The sequence below is a fragment of the Uloborus diversus genome, chromosome 9 (assembly GCF_026930045.1).
Source record: "Uloborus diversus isolate 005 chromosome 9, Udiv.v.3.1, whole genome shotgun sequence".
NCBI lineage: Eukaryota > Metazoa > Arthropoda > Arachnida > Araneae > Uloboridae > Uloborus > Uloborus diversus.
This window is the reverse complement of record NC_072739.1, coordinates 32,366,564-32,385,015: the sequence shown is the minus strand read 5'-3', so window position 1 is coordinate 32,385,015 and position 18,452 is coordinate 32,366,564. Positions and strand designations below refer to the sequence as shown.

Here is an 18,452-nt window from a genome sequence, read left to right as displayed (position 1 = left end):
CAAAAAAAAAAAAAAACTTTTGTTTTTTTATAAGTTATTGAAATAAAATTTTTGAATGTTGTTAAGTCTGCAACTTAAGAAAGCTTAAGTTCCAATTAAAGTAGTTTCAGCAAAAGCAGCTGACTGCATTAATTTACGAAAGAAAAAGTAAGATAATACAGCAAGTTATTAGTTTCTTCCAAAAGAATATTTTTAAAGATTAATATTAAATGATGCAACTTACAGAAGAATATTAGAAAATATTTTAAAAGTGCACACTTGTATTCTTAAATTTTGAAATGCACAGGCCTGCCATTTTGAAACTGTTTGTTGTAATCCTATGTTTCTCTTTTGTGAATCCAGTTTTTTTTTTTTTTTTACTGTGCTGATTAATTAATTATATGTAAAGATTTGAAAATATAATGTTTTTAGTTTTAATGGTTTGTTGTCTGTTGGTTAAAAAAAGTGAACAAATACACTCACGGAATGCAGTGTAAGATTTTTAAAGTTGATATGTTGGCAGCTAGGCATAAGCTACCTAAAGCTATTTAAAAGACTAAATGTTTAAAAAATATTACTGCAAAGACTTAAGGAGCCCTGGAACAGCTCCATGGAATCAGTTCCCTAGTGCTTCTTCTCCAGCTCTTGGTTCTTGGTGCTAAGATTTAACATGACTGCATCTTATGAAGAAGTCCAGAGAACTGGTTTTAATTTTTGTTACTTGAATAATTGTTAGGTTATTTTGGAGAACATTTGCTTCTTATTGTCTTGTAAGATATATTTTCTCTTGCCCAATGTCCATTGCTGTTTTTTAATTGTTAAAACTTTTCTGTTAGCAGGTTATTGTCTCTAAAATTTATATGGTTATAATACATTTTATTGAAATAGGTTCTGAAGCAGTTTTAATGTTATTTGATGATCAGTAGCGAGCTTACAGCTTTGAGGTCCCATTGTAATCCATTGTTGGGAGGACCTCTTTGTTTAGCACAGAACTATGCAAGACATAATTCATGTGCAGTTTTGTATCTCCTTCATGAAGTTTCCAATTGCAATATTTGCTACTTGGTAAATCTGCCACTGTAAACGAATCTCAACATCTTCTAGTGTATCATCTTTATAAAATTAAATTTTGCATTAAATTATCTTGTTTCTGAAGTTTATGCACTCAGTAAAAACTTATTTTCAACATACCACAATTTTTAACTAAAGAAAACAAGCTTTCTGAATTAAACCTCAAATGTTTTTAAATTTATGGTTATGAAACTAAGAGCTAAATTAGTGAGGAGAAGATTTTTAAATTGCTTATGTTAAGTATGTGCATCTTAGTGGACATTCTGTATTATAAACAAGTAATAAATCTGTTATAAACATCCCCCCTCTCTCTCTCAAAAAAAAAAAACCTGTAAAGTTGACCACTAAATTCAGGGTTCGTACGCCCTTGAAAAACCTTGAAAAGTGCTTGAAAAAAAAGTTCATTTTCAAGTGCTTGAAAACCTTGAAAAAGTTTTAAAACCTTGAAAAAGTTTCTTAGTGCTTAAATTCTCTCAAAAATCAACGAATTGTGCTTAGAAGTTTTAAAAAAGTATTTCACCAATGCAATTTTCTGAACATGTGTTCAGTATGCAACATCGCGAAAAATTGCTTCCTTGTTTGGGATTTCAATCCTTTTGCATCTTGTAAATATTTTGATGTGTTTTACAACCGAAAGATATTTTGACATATGGTACCTTAGATTAGTTTATTTTTTGTTTAATTTCATTAATTAACAAAGAAATTAATTTGAAAACCATGACAACATTGAACTTACTCGGGTTTCGCGGAAAATTGCTCGTGTTTGAAATTTCAATCTTTTTGCATCCTGCAAATATTTAAATATTTTGGCTAATCAAATGTTAGTTTCGCATATGCTACCTTAGATTAGTATATTTTTTGTTTAATTTTAATAAAATACAAATAAATTTATTTCATGGGAAACATGCCACGTCGAACGAACTCAGACTTTGCGAAAAATTGCTTCTCATGTTTGAAATTCCAATCTTTTTGCATCTTGCAAATATTTAAATATATTCACTAATCGGATGTTATTTTCATATTTGCTACCGTAGATTAGCATATTTTATGTTTAATTTCAGTAAAATATAAGTTTATTTTATGGGAAACATGACAACATTAAACTTAATTCGTGAAAATTTGCTTCCCTTGTTTGAGATTTCAATCCTTTTGCATTTTGTAAATATTTTTATATTTTTGGCAATTAGTAGTTATTTTGACACTGCTACATCAGATTAGCTTATTTTATTTTTTATTTTAATAACTAAAGAGTTAAAGAATTTATTACCTTGGTCTTGTTTAATTATTTGCTTATTTTTTTTTGCAATTTTGAATGATTATCTTTACCTAATTTTCGGTCATAACAGATTTAAAAAAAAAAAAATTTAAATTTCAGCAGTTGAGCACCTAACAAATTAACTTAAAGTTTGTATTTTAAATATAGAGTTGATTTATATAATTTTATTTATAAGTACATCATTTTTTTATGTCTGCTACAATAAATAAAGTGTATAACAGGGGTGGTTGTGTTATGATTATTCACTTGAAATCCAGTAGTGTTCGTTTTTATGTTTTTACCTCCCTATATCTCCAATTTTCCCCTTTTCCTCAAATGTTCAAAATTACTACTTTATTAAGGTTGTATTAAGGTACTTGGAGCTTACTGAAAGAGGCTTTAATCAGCAAAGGGATAGATAGCTTAAGGAGGGTCATTCATCTTCATTTGGATGTAATAAATTGACCAGTACCAGCCTAGCTAGGCCCAGTGCCTGTTGCTGGTTATCAACAGGCACTGGGCATGGTACTTCTATGCAGAATATTTTGACTTAATAAACTATTTTATGAATTGTATGCATAGCAAAAGTTATTGTTGTACATATGTATATTCAAGTAATAGGGGTCTTAGTTTTAAAAATTATTCCCCCCCCTCACCCCATTTTGCTCTTTGAAACTTTCAGGTAATTTTTTATGAACTCACAAATCACAATTACACCTGAATATTATTGCCTTTCTAAATTTAAATTCTAATTTCAACAATAACCCATTTTTTCCCAAAATAAAACTACTTTTGTCATAATATGTCAACTTCTTGTGAATCTTTTCAATTTCGAAATATGGCTCTATAAATCTGAACTTGCACATTTATTGTCTATTGCAAGTTAATCAATGAAAGCTGAATTGGCTCAAGTTTGCATTCATAGTATTTATCACTGCTTAAGCTGCTTTTGTATATTTTGAGGTGTAGAGACTGGACTGTGGACTTTCATAAACTTTTCTTATTTCCTAATTTTTAAATTTACTCGAGGACAGTTGAAATGCCTTATTGGCTGAATAGCTAATAAATACATATGAATAATTGATTTGCATACTTATAAATGATTTGCAAACGTAATATTTTTAGAACTGAATAGTGCAAACTGAAATAACTTTCTGGGTAATGTTTTTGTCCTAAACCACCCTTATATTGTAATAAACCACTGTATAGATATTGGAAATAAATGTTGAAACCGGGGGGGGGGGGGGGGGGGGGAGTGACTTCAAAAACTCCTCTCTGGCAATGCCATTGAACTTAGATATTTTAGTTTTTTCCCTAAAAGTTAAAAGCACTTATAAAAGTTTTTTTAAGTATCAATTTGCTGATTCTAGAAAATATACAAACCTCTGACTGCTGCACCCTTTGAAAAACCTCAAAATTAAACCTCTTGTTATCTGCTTCTCTTTATGAACAAACTTTTCAAACATTTTCAGAAAAACTTTCAACGCAGTAAATCTTTCATCAAAGGATCTCTCCTTGTAGAAAAAACAATTTTGTTTTCCTATCCTTTTTTGTATTATTGCCTTATTTCTATGTGTTTGTAGTAAATGAAATCTGCATACAATATTTTTAGTACAAATTTATGATATTGCCTTGAAAACAAAATTTTTTACCTTGAAAAGTGCTTGAATTTTTTTCTGCCTAAAGGGTATGAACCCTGAAATTAGTGCAGCGAAATGGTCAACTTTTTCAGGTTTCACTGTATCAGAAATTTGAAAGGAGCACATTTCCAAAATAAGTTTAGTCATTCTGTAGCAACTTAACTAAATGAGAAATATAAAGCTCTGATAAACTTTTTTTCATGCTAATAATGGTTGTCCAAGAAAAATGGTATACGCCCAAAATGTCGCGGCCAAAATGTCGCCGTCCCAAAATGTCGCCGGTCCAAAATGTCGCCGGTTCAAAATGTCGCCGGTCCAAAATGTCGCCGGTCCAAAATGTCGCCGGTCCAAAATGTCGCCGTCCCAAAATGTCGCGGCCAAAATGTCGCCGGCCCAAAATGTCGCCAGTCCAAAATGTCGTCAGTCGAAAATGTCGCCAGTCCAAAATGTCGCCAGTCCACAATGTCGCCGGCCCAAAATGTCGCCGGTCCAAAATGTCGCCGTCCCAAAATGTCGCCGGTCCAAAATGTCGCCGTCCCAAAATGTCGCCTGTCCAAAATGTCGCCGTCCCAAAATGTCGCCGGCCCAAAATGTCGCCTGTTCAAAATGTCCCCAGTCCAAAATGTCGCCGGCCCAAAATTCGCTAGTTCAATTGGTACGAAAAATTTAAATGTACGTCGATGCTTTTCAGCGTAAAAGTTGCGAAAGAATATTAATTGCCTTTCAAAGTAAGTTCCTTCAAAAATTCCAAACGTTTTCTCCTGTCTTAATTCGTAAGCATCAGATTAATTCCAGAAAATTAATAGTTTTCAGAAAAACATACGTTTTTCTGTATACTATTAAGAACGTAAACATGCGAAAGGCTGCTGCAACGGATTTCTCTTTCTCATTTAATCTGATTAATAATAATACTCAAGATGTAAAGCAAAGGATCAAAATGTAACGCAAGGATTCAGACAAAAAATTGGTATGGAAGTAAAACTAAACTGTTCTAAAGGCGAATAAAAGAATAGTGAGGCGCTATGTGAATATGGCAAGAGAATAGGCGGTTTGTATTTTTTGGCGTAATGAAGTAAAAACAAATAACTCCTTCACTCTAGCATATTATTACCTTAGCGACAAGTCAGTAATTTAGGGGATCAGGCGGAATGGCCCCCGACTTTGAATTTTTTTTAATATATACAAGTGGAAGTGCTTTTTATAGCAATCCTATGAAATTTGCATTGGTTATATGCCCGTTATCCTCCCTCTCCCCTTTCACTAAAAAAATTCGAAATCACGGGCCAGGGTGGAAATCAAGTAGAAAGGTATCTTAATGAAATTTAATTTTCTCATAGATTTTTTAACATCACCCTAAGAACTGTAAAAAAAAAAAAAAAACTGTACGTTTTCAGTGAGATATACGTTGGATAAAGTAAGATCAAAACTGTTCTGAGACTTTTTCTGGAAATGAAACTGAAGAAGTTTAACAAGACTGCTCGAGACCTTCCTCTGAGAGGACATTTGTATGTCCTTTGCGACCGGGATTTTGGGACAGCAAAACAAATGTTTAACAGAGATGACAGATTATTGCCGTGGAAACTCTGTCTTATGAGTAAAATTCTGAAATTACGTTGAAATCTTCACCGTCAAATCTTTTGAAATCAATGAAACCCGTAATTGCTAAAACAGGTGTCTTTCACTCAGATTTTTGAAAAACGACTCTACGCGATGACAAATATTTTCAATTCTCAACATTCATGAAATTTATATATTCGATAGAACATCAAGGGAGACAATTTCAGAACAGCTATTTTATTAGAGGTTTTCAAGAGGATACTTTCATGCTTGCGAAGTAGCGCTTGTCAGCTGAATCACATTTTCCAATTTTAAATAGAAAAGAAAAAAATTCACAATATAGGGTGAAATAACTGATATCAATGAGATTATTCAGATCAATTTTGACCTAGACTTATTTTTAAAATGACTTTCAAAAAGTAATAGTTCTAGCTCAATATAGCTTGGTAATTCAGAAAGAAAAGAATACTGATAATAATAATAATAAACAAATAAGTTTTCCCCTCTCAGAAAAAAATGCTGTTTTAATTATTGAATTTTTACTACGCGAATTGTATAAGAATGCAAACTCGGTTTTTATTTAACACCCACGCTAGTTAAAGTGCTACAAAAATGAGAGGAATACACGGCTAATTTAGATTTTATTGATATCTTGCTCAACCTCTCATATTTAAATTCAGTATATTTTTCATTGTTTATTTAATTACACTGACTCACGTAAACGATTACGAAACTCAACTTAGAACGAAAATAAGGCTTGTTTTCGTTTAATTTCACTTGCATACTACATTTTTGTATGAATCCTCGCATTACTTCTTGAGATATAGCAGTCACATAAAACGATTAAAAATATTCGGTGATCCATCCTTTTGGGATGACTGAAGCCAAAAATAAATGAGCAACTCGCCCTTTAAGATATACCTGTTGACCAAATTTTGTCTTAACCCTTGTACAGTAGACCCTCGTTTTACGCGGGTGTTATGTTCCACGGAAATGCTGCGTAAATCGAAACCGCGTAAATTGAGACCTAATATCAAAAATAGGGAATGGGTTCAAAATAGGGATTAGGTTCCGTAGATAAAAAAATACTTCATTCTAGTGATGACTAATTGTATGAAAAGTTTAATGTGTACTTATATCGATTTTTATGCATAATATGCATAAAGAAAACAAACTAATTTCGTGTTCTGTTTATGAAGAAGAGCTGGCTATGATAGTCTTTTGGTAGTCATTAAGAATTTTTCCTCTAATTCTTTGCTGAGCATTAACTCATCCATGACCACTTGCGTCATTTCCTTGATAAAATCTTCCTTTACTAACAAATCAGAAAAAGATTATTTCTATTGTCTACGAATGGTTCAAAATTTTCAATGTGAGCGTTTTTGGTTGTGCGTCACCGGAGTCGGTATCCTCGTTGGTTTTGACCTCCTTTGTCACTCCTAAAAGCTCGTCTTCCAGTGAGTTCTGAACTGTGTGAGTTTAATCACTTTACTTCTATAATGGAAAAAGCTCTGGAACCAATCGCATAAAATGTCTCCAAGGATCCAAGTTCGATTATTAGCACGCCAAAATGCAGTTAGTTACGAGTAATCTGCAATCTATAGGAGCTTGGGTTTTGAAAGAGAGGAAAATGTTACCTGTTTGCATTGCCGCATCAGCGTAAAACCGAAACTCATCTGCGTAAATAAAATAAAGGTGTCAAATCTTCAACCGCGTATAATCGAAACCGCGTAAAATAAACCTGCTGAAAACGAGGGTCTACTGTATTACTTTTTGAGATATATCAGTCACAGATAAAAAAAAAAGAAAGGAAAAAAAACATTCGATTGCTCCACCCTTAGGTGTTATTGGCCCCAAAATCTGTCCCCCTGCTGCTTCCTAACATTTTATTTGATTCCGTTCATCATTTTTTGAGCAATGACAGTCACGCATATCGATGAAAACGTTCAGTTACTCCACTATCTTGAACGAATTGACGCAAAAAAACCACGCAGCCCTAAATCATATATGGGTACTTGCGGGTATCGTTCGAATTCTTACCACAGGTTTTGACGTAGAATGGCCCCAAAAAATCGGTCACATACAAACGCACACTATTCTTGAAGAAAAGTTTAAAAAAATTTATCGAACGTCAGAACTGAACGCCGTCAGAACGTTTTACAGTTGGTAGATAGCGAGTCACAAGAAATAAGATAACGTAACGCTTGTATTCTATTTGTTTGCTGAAAAACAGCCGAGAGTTGCGAATCAAAACGGAATAATCTTTTTAGAATTCATCAAGAAACTCAGTTAGTTCAGTCCCATTTTTAACGAAGACATTCATTAAAGGCAGTAATCATTTATTCTGCAAATTTGGTGTTAAACAGCATTTTTGTACATTTGCATTTTTCTTACCAACTGAATGAGCGAATTTTGGTTCTACGACATTTTGGCCCGGCGACATTTTGGCCCGGCGACATTTTGGCCCGGCGACATTTTGGCCCGGCGACATTTTGGCCCGGCGACATTTCGGCCCGGCGACATTTTGGATCGGCGACATTTTGGACCGGCGACATTTCGGCCCGGCGACATTTCGGGCCGGCGACATTTTGGATCGGCGACATTTTGTCCTGGCGACATTTTGGACAAGCGACATTTTGGACCGGCGACATTTTGTCCTGGCGATATTTTGGACAAGCGACATTTCGGCCCGGCGACATTTTGGACCGGCGACATTTTGGCCGCGACATTTTGTCCCGCGACATTTCGGTGGCGACATTTTGACCCCAAACCATGAAAAATATAAGTTTTTTAAAAGTGAATTCCCTTGCTGTTTATCAGTAATCAATCCAATACTTTTTAATTAAGTTTTTGTCAATAGGTTGTTTAAAATAGTGGTGTGATTGTGTGTATATATGCATCATATTTTTAGTATAGCTTTTAGTATTCAGACTTTTTTGTAACAAGGTAAGATTTTCCTTATTCTTGAATTTCAATAAAATGAAATTCTACTTCTCTTTTTAGCCTACTTTCCCAGTAAAAGTCAGAAAAAGAAGAAAAAAGCATGAAAGAAGGCTTAATGCATCTTAAAAATATCGTGAAAAACAAAAAAAAAGTCAAAAATAAATAAAATAATTAAATAAATATTGAAAAAATAAAAATTGGAAAGTAGGGTATTGAGATGGGGAAAAATGTCTGTCTGTCGGTCTGTCTGTCTGTCCCCCCCTAATAACTTTTGAATGAATAGTCCGATTCGAACAAACTTTTTTTTGTTCGAAAGATCTCGGCGAGGACACCTCATTCCCATATTTCACTTTTTGATTTGAACTATTTTTTGTTCAATTTTGAACAGTTCAAAAAAACTTAACATTAGCGCCTACGGGGAAATTCAAAGCGATTCCGAACTGTGAGGCGAATTTGCTTCAAACAAACTTTGTAGGAAAAAGCTTTTGATAAAAAACTTGTATATAAGATATCTTTTTGATTTGAACAATTTTCCGTTCAATTTTGAACAGTTCAAATTCCTTAACATTAGCGCCTACGGGGAAACTGAAAGTCAATGTAGATTCCGTACTTGAAGGCGGATTTACTTCAAACAAACTTTGTTGGAAATAGCTCTTGACGACCTACTCCCGACTCCGACTCCGAGAATTTAGGGGGACCTGACACCGACTCTGACTCCTGTTCCCGACAATTAATCGGACTCCGACTCCCCGACTTCGACTCTGACTTCGTAGCTTTGGCAAACATTTATACACGGAGGACAAATGACTGACTCCGATTCTTGGATATTCGACTCCGACTCTTTTATCCCAAAATGAGATTGACTCCGACTCCGCTGCTGTGGTTTTAACTGTGAAATAATTATTGTTGATATGATTTGTTTTTATTTTCACGCTAAAGTTTTAATTTAGGTATTTAGTTTTCGGTGAATAAACTCAAAAAATATGCGCAGACGATTTTTTTTTTTTTTTTTTGACAATGAAAATTATTTCTTTAAGTTGACATTTTATTGTTTTTTTTTCTTTTGGTAAGTGCATTAATTCGTTTAAAAAAATATTTTCGGCAACAGGGGAAAAAGAAACGATTTTTTTTATATGATGTATTTATTTTAATGAACTTATTATTATTTTTTCGTTTTGAAAGCTGTTAAAAAAATTTTTTAATGGAAAGAAGTGTATTAGCTGCTTTGTTTAAAAGGTGCTGCTATTTTATTTGTTCGTTTTTTTGAAGAAAAGTAAGGAATATTTTATTCCTAGAAATCAGCTTAAAATATTTAAAAAAAATATGTTTGAAAAAATTTGCGATTTTAGCTATTTTTGAGAATATTGATCAGGTACTAGAAAGTAGTATGGGTATACGGGAAAGTAGGCTCGTCTAGTTCTAGACGGAACTTCTTGTTTAAATTCTACTTCTGTCATGTTTTTCTAATCATAGAGTTAAGTTCTCTTAGTAAAATGTATTCCTTCTCAAAAGTAACTATACATGTTATGTGCATGTACTTTTGTATTTGTTTTATTCTCATTGAATCCTACTAAAATAGATTTTTCGTCCCTAGACTTACAATCCACCAATGTCCTCATCTAGTTTGCCAGATCCATACATGCCTAGTTACTATGCTTCCATGTCATACTCTTTTGTCAATCAAGGACTGGGTGAAGGTGCTTGGAGCAATGGAGGTGATCCTATGACTTTCTTGGGTGGCTATGGAGGCCAAATGGGAAGTGGTGATCAGTCCCACTACATGGACGGCATGTTTGGACAAAACAGCTTCAGTGGCTACAATCAGAGCTTCAATTACTTTCCTAGTGGTACAGGAGGAGATTATTCAACATGGGGAAGCTCTGCAATGGGTACACGGAAAACTGGACATGGCACGTATCCAGAGGAGTATTACACAAGAGACACATATGATCAAGGCATTGATAGAAATGCATTAAAACATATGGAACAAGGAATGGGTGGACTTTCCATTGCTGATCATAAGAATGACTCCCAATTTGTCAAAGATCCATATGCAAAACCAGGCATGTTGCATGGTAGTATTATGACAGAACACCCATTAGGCAAAAAATTTGGTACTGGTGCAACTGATAACATTGTTATGACTGGTGCACCAGGTGTTTCTGGACAACCTGTTGGTTCCAAGAAAATGTCTTGGGCAACTGTCGCAAGCCAGCCTGCAAAACCTCAAGCTAAAGTTAAACCAAAACCTGTACCTTCAACAGCTATCCTATCAGGTGGTTCAAAACATAATACTTCAAGCATGGATATTGGGACTTGGGAGAGTAAAAATGGTAATGGTGCAGGTAATGGAACTGGTGGTGGTGGTAAAATGGGTCCTCCTCCTGCTTTGCAATCACGTTCTGCTCCTAATTGGAATGCACCACGTGGCAATAGGAATAATGGACCATCTGGACCTGGCTACAATTCCCCACCTCAGCAACAACAGCAGCAACAGCAACAAATAACTGTTGCACAGAACGCTTCAACTGGTGGTGACAATTATCCTCAGCACCCTGTTTTAGACAAATTACGTATGGAAAATAATTACAATCCTAAAGAATTTGATTTAAATCCAAAAAACATTAGATTTTTTATTATCAAGTCGTATTCCGAAGACGACATTCATCGTTCGATCAAGTACTCTATTTGGTGTTCTACCGAACATGGAAATAAGAGATTGGACCAAGCTTTTCGTGAAGCCAAGGGACTGGTTTATCTCTTTTATAGTGTGAATGGTTCAGGGCATTTTTGTGGAATGGCACAAATGGTATCTCCTGTGGACTATGGTAGTACTGCAAATGTTTGGGCACAGGACAAGTGGAAAGGACAGTTCAAAGTGAAATGGATCTACGTGAAAGACGTTCCCAACTCTCAGTTGCGTCATATTCGTTTGGAGAACAATGAAAATAAGCCAGTTACCAATTCAAGAGACACACAAGAGGTGCCTCCAGAAAAAGGAAAGCAGGTTTTGAAAATAATGCATACTTTTCGTCACACTACTTCTATATTTGACGATTTCCTTCATTATGAAAAAAGGCAAGAGGAAGATGAGCAACGTAAAACCCAGGTAGAGTAATGAATTTGTTTGCTGCATAATTATTTCCTAATACACATATGTTCTATTGAAAAAAGGGGGTTAGATCAATATGTTTTTAAATTCAGTGCTTATATTTTTCATGTACATATTCTTTTAGTTTTTAGGGTATATTTAGAAATATATTTGGTGCTAACTAGTGCTTAGATGCATATGTCTTTAGAAATACTCTTATCAAGTTCATTACCGCAAAGTCAGACCAATGTAAGTAAAGGCAGAACCGTCGAGAGCCAAAGTGGCCCCTTGTCTGTTTGATTGCCATGCTCCCTTTCCCCATAAAACTTAAGTACTACAATTCCGTAAGAGCGCCTGAAACAGCCAGGCATCTTGTTTCTGGCTGGACTGACATGGCCTCTCATCGACAGTGTACTAATTTTGGGACTTGCGCTCTTTCTTTTAACGCTAGTAAATAATCATGAAGGATTTTATTTTTTAGAGTTAGGACTCTGCATTAAATGTAGTAATCATCTGCAAATTGCCATTTTGGACGTACATTAGTCTGGCACTGAGTTAGAGTTGACAGTTATGGTTGTGGAAATTTAAATGTTTCAAAAACTTTTACAAAACATTAAATAATAAAGAGAGAACACAGAACAATTATTGGTACATTGCCTGAAAAAAATATAATTTTAGTTTGTTTTTGCATTGTATATGCTCGGCAGAGTATATGTTATCAAGTTGCTTAAGAAATGGAAAAACTTCTGGGTGATACTCAGCCTACTTTCTTCTGCTCATATGGTAGTGATAGCTTTTCTACCTTTTGCACATAGCACTCAAAATTTAAAGGGAAAGTGGAGCTGCAATCCAAGCATCACTCTTTCATTGTCCTTAATATCACCTGTCATTTCCTAATCAGGTGCCCATACTAGTTAGCTCCTAAGGGGCATAGAAATATTCTCTGCTGCTTTGGGCTATTGTGGGACCCAAGGGTTCGGGGTAGGAGGTTTCTCTCCTTCTTTCTATTTTGTAATGTTCAGTGTATAGAGAGTTAGTGATTGAAGGAGTATTAAAAATGCATTCATAATACTCGGGTGTTCAGATTGTAGGGTGTTTAGAATACAGATAGGTCATCCTATGCTATATCTATAGTATGGAGCTTTGCCAGGACCGTTTAAGTGTGTTCAGAATATCAGGGGTATGTATAATGATTTAAGTAAGCTCAAGAAGAAAAGTTAAAAAATTATTTGATTGGCATTACGTACAATATTTTATTGATATTCATTCATTCTATTAGTTTCTAAGTTTGTTATTTGTGTGAAAACAAATAATTTATTGCATTTAAAAATCTGCATCATTGTGGCTCATTGACTGCAAAAGACATTATGTGACTCATAATTGAAAAATAAAAATTTTGAATTAAACTTTTAAAAAATGATAACTGATGAAACAATTCATTATTGAAACAGTTGCTAACATGTCCTTGTGCATAACCTTCTCAACTCAAACAAATTTCTTCTAAATTTCATAGTTCATTGAATATTAGTACAATATAGTAGAAAATGAAATACAATGTGGCAGACCTTTTTTTTTTAGTTATTTGATTACTTTAGAAAAAAAGATATTTCATCCCTTTCAATCACAATAAATATATCGACAGATTTTTAACGATGTCTTGTATATTTACTGTTCAGTGTAACATTTTAAGTTATTTGAGGCAGATTCAAGTTATTAAAAGAGGTTAATTTGCCTTTGGTATTAACAGGAACCATTTGTGATTCGAGTTTTTCTTGAAAAGAATCTAAAAAGCTAGTACACAATTTTGTGTTTGTTCTCTTTCTGGCTCACAGGCTGAAGCAGGATTAGGAGTGAAGGCATCAGGCCTCTTTCACACAAGGCAAGAGTGAACTTTCGAACAGACGAGGCAGCTACTAGGAAGGGCAACCTGGTAGAAAAGTGAAGTAATTTGCTGGCATCCTTCACACCACAGTTGACAGTGCATAGTGTCCAGCTCCTATTCTCACAAAAGTTAATTAGCGGATGTGCCTTGTTTGCCGGCACACCAGGCACAAGACACACCAGGACTTGTGAAGGATGCCATGCAATTACTTCATTTTTCTACCCGGTTACCCTTTCTAACACCCACCCTTTCTGTTCGAAAGTTGATTCAACCAAGTTGCCTCGTGTAGTGGAGGCACTTGGTTGATAAATCTTTTATGATATCTGGGGATAAAAGTCCACCTAAAAGAGCATAGCATTTATTTTGTTAGTATTATGAAGATTGTCTGGTGCAGAATAAAACTTTTGAAACAAATTGTCTTTATTTCACTGCATTTTTTGTAACTATTACTTAATTTCTTAAATGAACTGTACAATTAATGTAGTCGCAAGGTGCAATCAAAAATATTGTTAAAGCAGTAAATTGTTTTAATTTTTCTGGTTATTCCAAGTTGCTCTTCCTGTCATTAAGCTTGCATTGTATTTTGGGTTTGACAATCGCTGTATTTTATGTGTGGAATTTTTTGTCGGGAAAAATTTCACATCAAGTCGAACAGGAGAGGTTCATGAATGTAAATTTTAGGTTCCTTCAGATCATAGAAATGCAAACATAATTTAAATGCAAAATTTATGAATTTTAATTATTATTACACTCTTATGCACCCTTTCAGAATTTTACGCATTTCGAAATCAGATTGCATCCAGTTCCATAACACTCCCTCATTTTCGTCTACTACACAAGTCTACTGTTTCGACGTTAATAACTTTTTGTCGCCACGCCCACTCGAAAAGTTCTATCCAGTTGCATCTAAGTCAACTCGAACTAATACCATTTGCAAAATTTAGCCTTAATGCTTACCAGACAGGGTTGGGGTTTTTTGCCAGCAAAAAGGTATTTTTGCCGGGACAGTGGAAAAAACCGTGGCAAAAACGGCAAAAACTTACAGTAATTTCTGGAAGAAACGCCGCATCGGCGTAAATGCCGCACTCCCCAAAAAACGCTTTAAAAATTTTTGAAATGCACAGAAACGCCGCATACTAACGAAGCTAAAAACTTAATTATCAATGAACTTACCTTTATAAAAATGATAAACGGCGTTAGTAATTAAGTAAATGCATTGATGGAAAGTGATTTTAACAGTTTTAACACATATTCTGACAAATAAAAACACATAAACAAATTTTGCTATAAATTAAACAAACCACATTTTGACATAAATAAAAAGATATATTTTCAAGCATTACACACATTAAAAACCTTCAAAATCTGATTCTTCCGTATCGGAATTAAACAATTTTAACATGTCCTCATCTATATTGGTAGATGACACTATGTGAGGTTCAGGTTCATCAACCTCATCATCATCCTCAACAAAGTCATTTTCACTAACACAAATGCCTGCTTGGCTGAATCCAGACATGATTATTTTTTCTGTCACACAATTCCACGAGGTTGACACCCAAGTAGCAACTTCTTCATAGGAGGCACGGCGCATTCCCCCCCCCCCCCCCTTAGTGAAGGAATGTAAACCGTCACTCATCCAAGCCTCCCACTGCCGTCGCATTTCAGCTTTGAAGGCCTTGTTCACCGATAAGTCCAATGGTTGTAGAACTTTGGTCAGGCCGGCAGGAATTATGGCTAACGTGGCCGAGAGTGCTTTGCACTTTGTTTTGACACTATCCAGCAGTGGGACCGCATACTGTCCATCACCAGTAGGCCCTTAGGCTGGAAAAAGGCTCCATTCCGGCGCCGCCAAACACTTTCGAGCCATTCCATCATAACGGCCTCGTTCATCCACCCTTTTTCGTTCATGATGATGACGTCCTTGGGGAAATTTCCATTTGGTATTGTTTTCCTCTTAAATATTAGAAGAGGGTTTAATTTTGCACCTTTAGCAGCACAAGCCAACACGCAAGTGAATGAGGTCTTCTCGTGACCAGTCGTAGTGATGGACACAGTTTTTACACCAGTCTGGTCGACAATTCTGTTTGCCGGGCAGTCGAACGTCAAAGGCGTTTCATCCATGTTGATGATTTGCGAAAGCGAGAACTTCCCATTCTCGACTGAATTTTTGACGAAATCCAAGAAGGCAGTTTTTTTCCTGCCAGTCACTAGGTAACTGTTGACTAGTCGTTTTACAGCGAACGGAAATTTTGTGACGAGCCATGAAACGATAACACCAGCATGGCCCGCCTTTGAAATCTTTCACGTTCATTAACTGAACCATTTTCTTGGCTTGCAGGCGAACTTTTATTTTTGATACGGGAAAGCCCTTTTCCCTCTGCTCTTTTATCCATGCGGCAAGTTGCGTTTCTAGTTGGGTCCATTTCACAGTTCCGCTCCGTCTCGCACGTTTCGATTTTTGCATCTTTTCCAAATTTTCCTTCTCCAAGCGCCAGCGACGAGCACATCTCTCATCTACGTCAAATTCTCTTCCAGCCGCCCTGTTACCAATTTCAGCAGCTCTACCGATGACTGTCAATTTGAATCCTGCAGTGTAACTGCGATGTCGCTTAGGGGCCATCGTAAATAAATTTAGAGGTGCGACTGACAAAAATTCACTTTTCGCTCAGCGAGCGCTGCAAGAAGCTGCAATACAAGCGAAAGAGTTGAGGAGAGCGAAGAAAGATACAAGCGAGAGATATGCGAGCGAAAGAATGCAACAAATATCAGGCCACGTGCTCGCTCCTAGCACGCTCCCGCCGAAACAGGTATGGATCAATCCATTTCACCGAACGGGTGGGGTGTAGTTCAGTCTATTTCATGGAATGAGTAGGAGGGGAAAAACAAGGAGGAAACCTGAAATCTCCTTTCTTGCTCCCAGCTTGCTTGTTTGGATTCGCGGCCGGATTTTTTTTTTTCGCTTCTAAACGCTGCAGCGCTAGAAACGCCGCAGCTGAATAAAATTTTACTTTTAAACACGTATGCGCCGCGGCGTTTCTTCCGGAAATTACTGTAATATAAATACTGTGCAAATAAAGTAGCATTATATTGTTAATAAAGAAATAGTGACAATATAATATAAATAATGCACTTTAATATTTTAGTTATGTCTTTCTATGTTACTTCTAATTTATAAGGTGAAAAATAAAAAACAAATGTTGGGATTGCAAAACTTAATATTTTAAATGTTTGCTATAACAATTTTTTCAGAATGAGCCAATTCCTTCAATGCGAAAACAAAGAATGTTTACTTAAGTTTAGGAAATTAATAAAAAGATTAAATTCTAATTATATGTATATATATATATATATATATATATATATATTTAATCACTTTTTTTTTATCCCACTAAGATTTTTAAGCTATTTAATTAATAACAGAATATTTACTTGAATATAGAAAAATATTAACTTTTCCTCACTAAGGAAATAATGCATTTACATGCAGTATAGTACCTAAAAATTTCTGCACACTTGTCGCAACTCTTCAAATGTGTCCTGCAAGTTCTGTTGCAATAGAGATAATTCTCAAATTTTTCTTTTGTACAATCAAAAATACGAAACCGTTTGTCAGTGGCTTCTCTCACGAAACTAGTTTATTGCTATGCCATGCTTAAACAACAAATAGGTTTTGATGAAGATGGTATAGACTATGATGATTTAAGTGATATTTCAATGTAAAGAAATGTGTATTTTTCTTTTCAATTACTTTTATTTCTTTTATTTTATAGTTGCATCTTGATTAAGTATACTTTATATAGATATTTAGTATTCTGTAAAAAATGCTATGATAAACAAGCTAATTACATTTTCATTGTAAGTTAATTATTTGTCTTAGATGTTACAAACTGAAATTTTATGTTAATGTTTAAAAATTTAGAAGTAAAAATGCTCCATAACTTTAAGAGTAAGTTAAACCTTAAATTTGTTTAAACTATAAAAATAATTAAATTAAAATTGTATCAAAATCTTTTCATGCTTTTACTTTTATATAAAAGGAAAAAAAAACGTGGTTTTTCCATGGTTTTTTCCGCCTCCGGCAAAAACTTGCCAACCCTGTTACCAGACTTACCAAAGATTATTTTAAGAATGATTTAATGACGATTAAAAAAAAGTATTTTATCTAATTATTAAAAAGTAGTCTAATAAAGTCCCAGCTCAAATTCTGTTTAGGATATCTCATTCTATCGAAGACCCTCTAGTACTAAAAATGTTGGAGGTTTTTTCTTTACTCACTTATTATTATACAGCATCTAAAGCTCTTTTTTTCTGTTCTATTCTGTTGCTACTTTTCCAAAAGTAATAAAATATAAATTAAAATTTCGATATTGATGGCCAAAAATTTTGAGATTCTAAGCTGCTGAGTTATTCAAAAACATAAGAACTAAGTTCAGAAATGAAAATGACAATGTGTTCACTCATCATTTTTCTACTAGTATAATATTTATAAGAATATGCAAATTTGAGTGGAGATAGCTATCTATATTATGTTACAGTTAAAGACTGAAGCTGGAGAATGTTCTGTTTATACCGTATTACCTCGCATGCCAGAAAAAGGCAGGGTTGCCTTCATGCTGGAAATTCAAATTCCGGCATGCCAGAGGGGGGGGGGGAGGTAATTTGAGGTTTATTTTGCAACAAACAAGAAGCAAACCACTGTAACGAAAAAAAATCCCGAAAGTACCCTTTTTTAAAAGAAGAAAAACTTGCACATGCTTTGCGTTGCTTTGTGATGTCTGCTTTGTTGCATGCACCTCAGGAAAAACAGCTATAAATGCGCATGTGTTTTCTTACTTTTCTGATGACCCCTACTTAGCGTTAATTAAAACGTGTAGCCGTGTAGTAACAATGATTGTTGTGCGTACTTTGGGTAGTCGTTTAGACACATTAAGAATATAGAGTTACGTTAATTAAAGGGTGCATCATACGCCTCATCAATTTTTTCCCGTTTGCAAGTGCTTTGTTCCTAAGCTACTTTTATTCTATGTGCAA

The 18,452-nt window shown here is 34.8% G+C and overlaps 1 protein-coding gene across 1 annotated transcript in view; it reads left to right on the top strand.

The window, feature by feature from the left end:
• The window catches only part of LOC129229307 (YTH domain-containing family protein 3-like), a 57,004-nt gene that overhangs the window by 15,777 nt on the left and 22,775 nt on the right, over nt 1-18,452 (top strand). Inside the window, exon 4 of the mRNA XM_054863590.1 lies at nt 10,040-11,554. Within this exon, the coding sequence (XP_054719565.1) occupies nt 10,040-11,554 (1,515 nt within the window). The remainder of the gene's footprint in view (nt 1-10,039; nt 11,555-18,452) is intronic.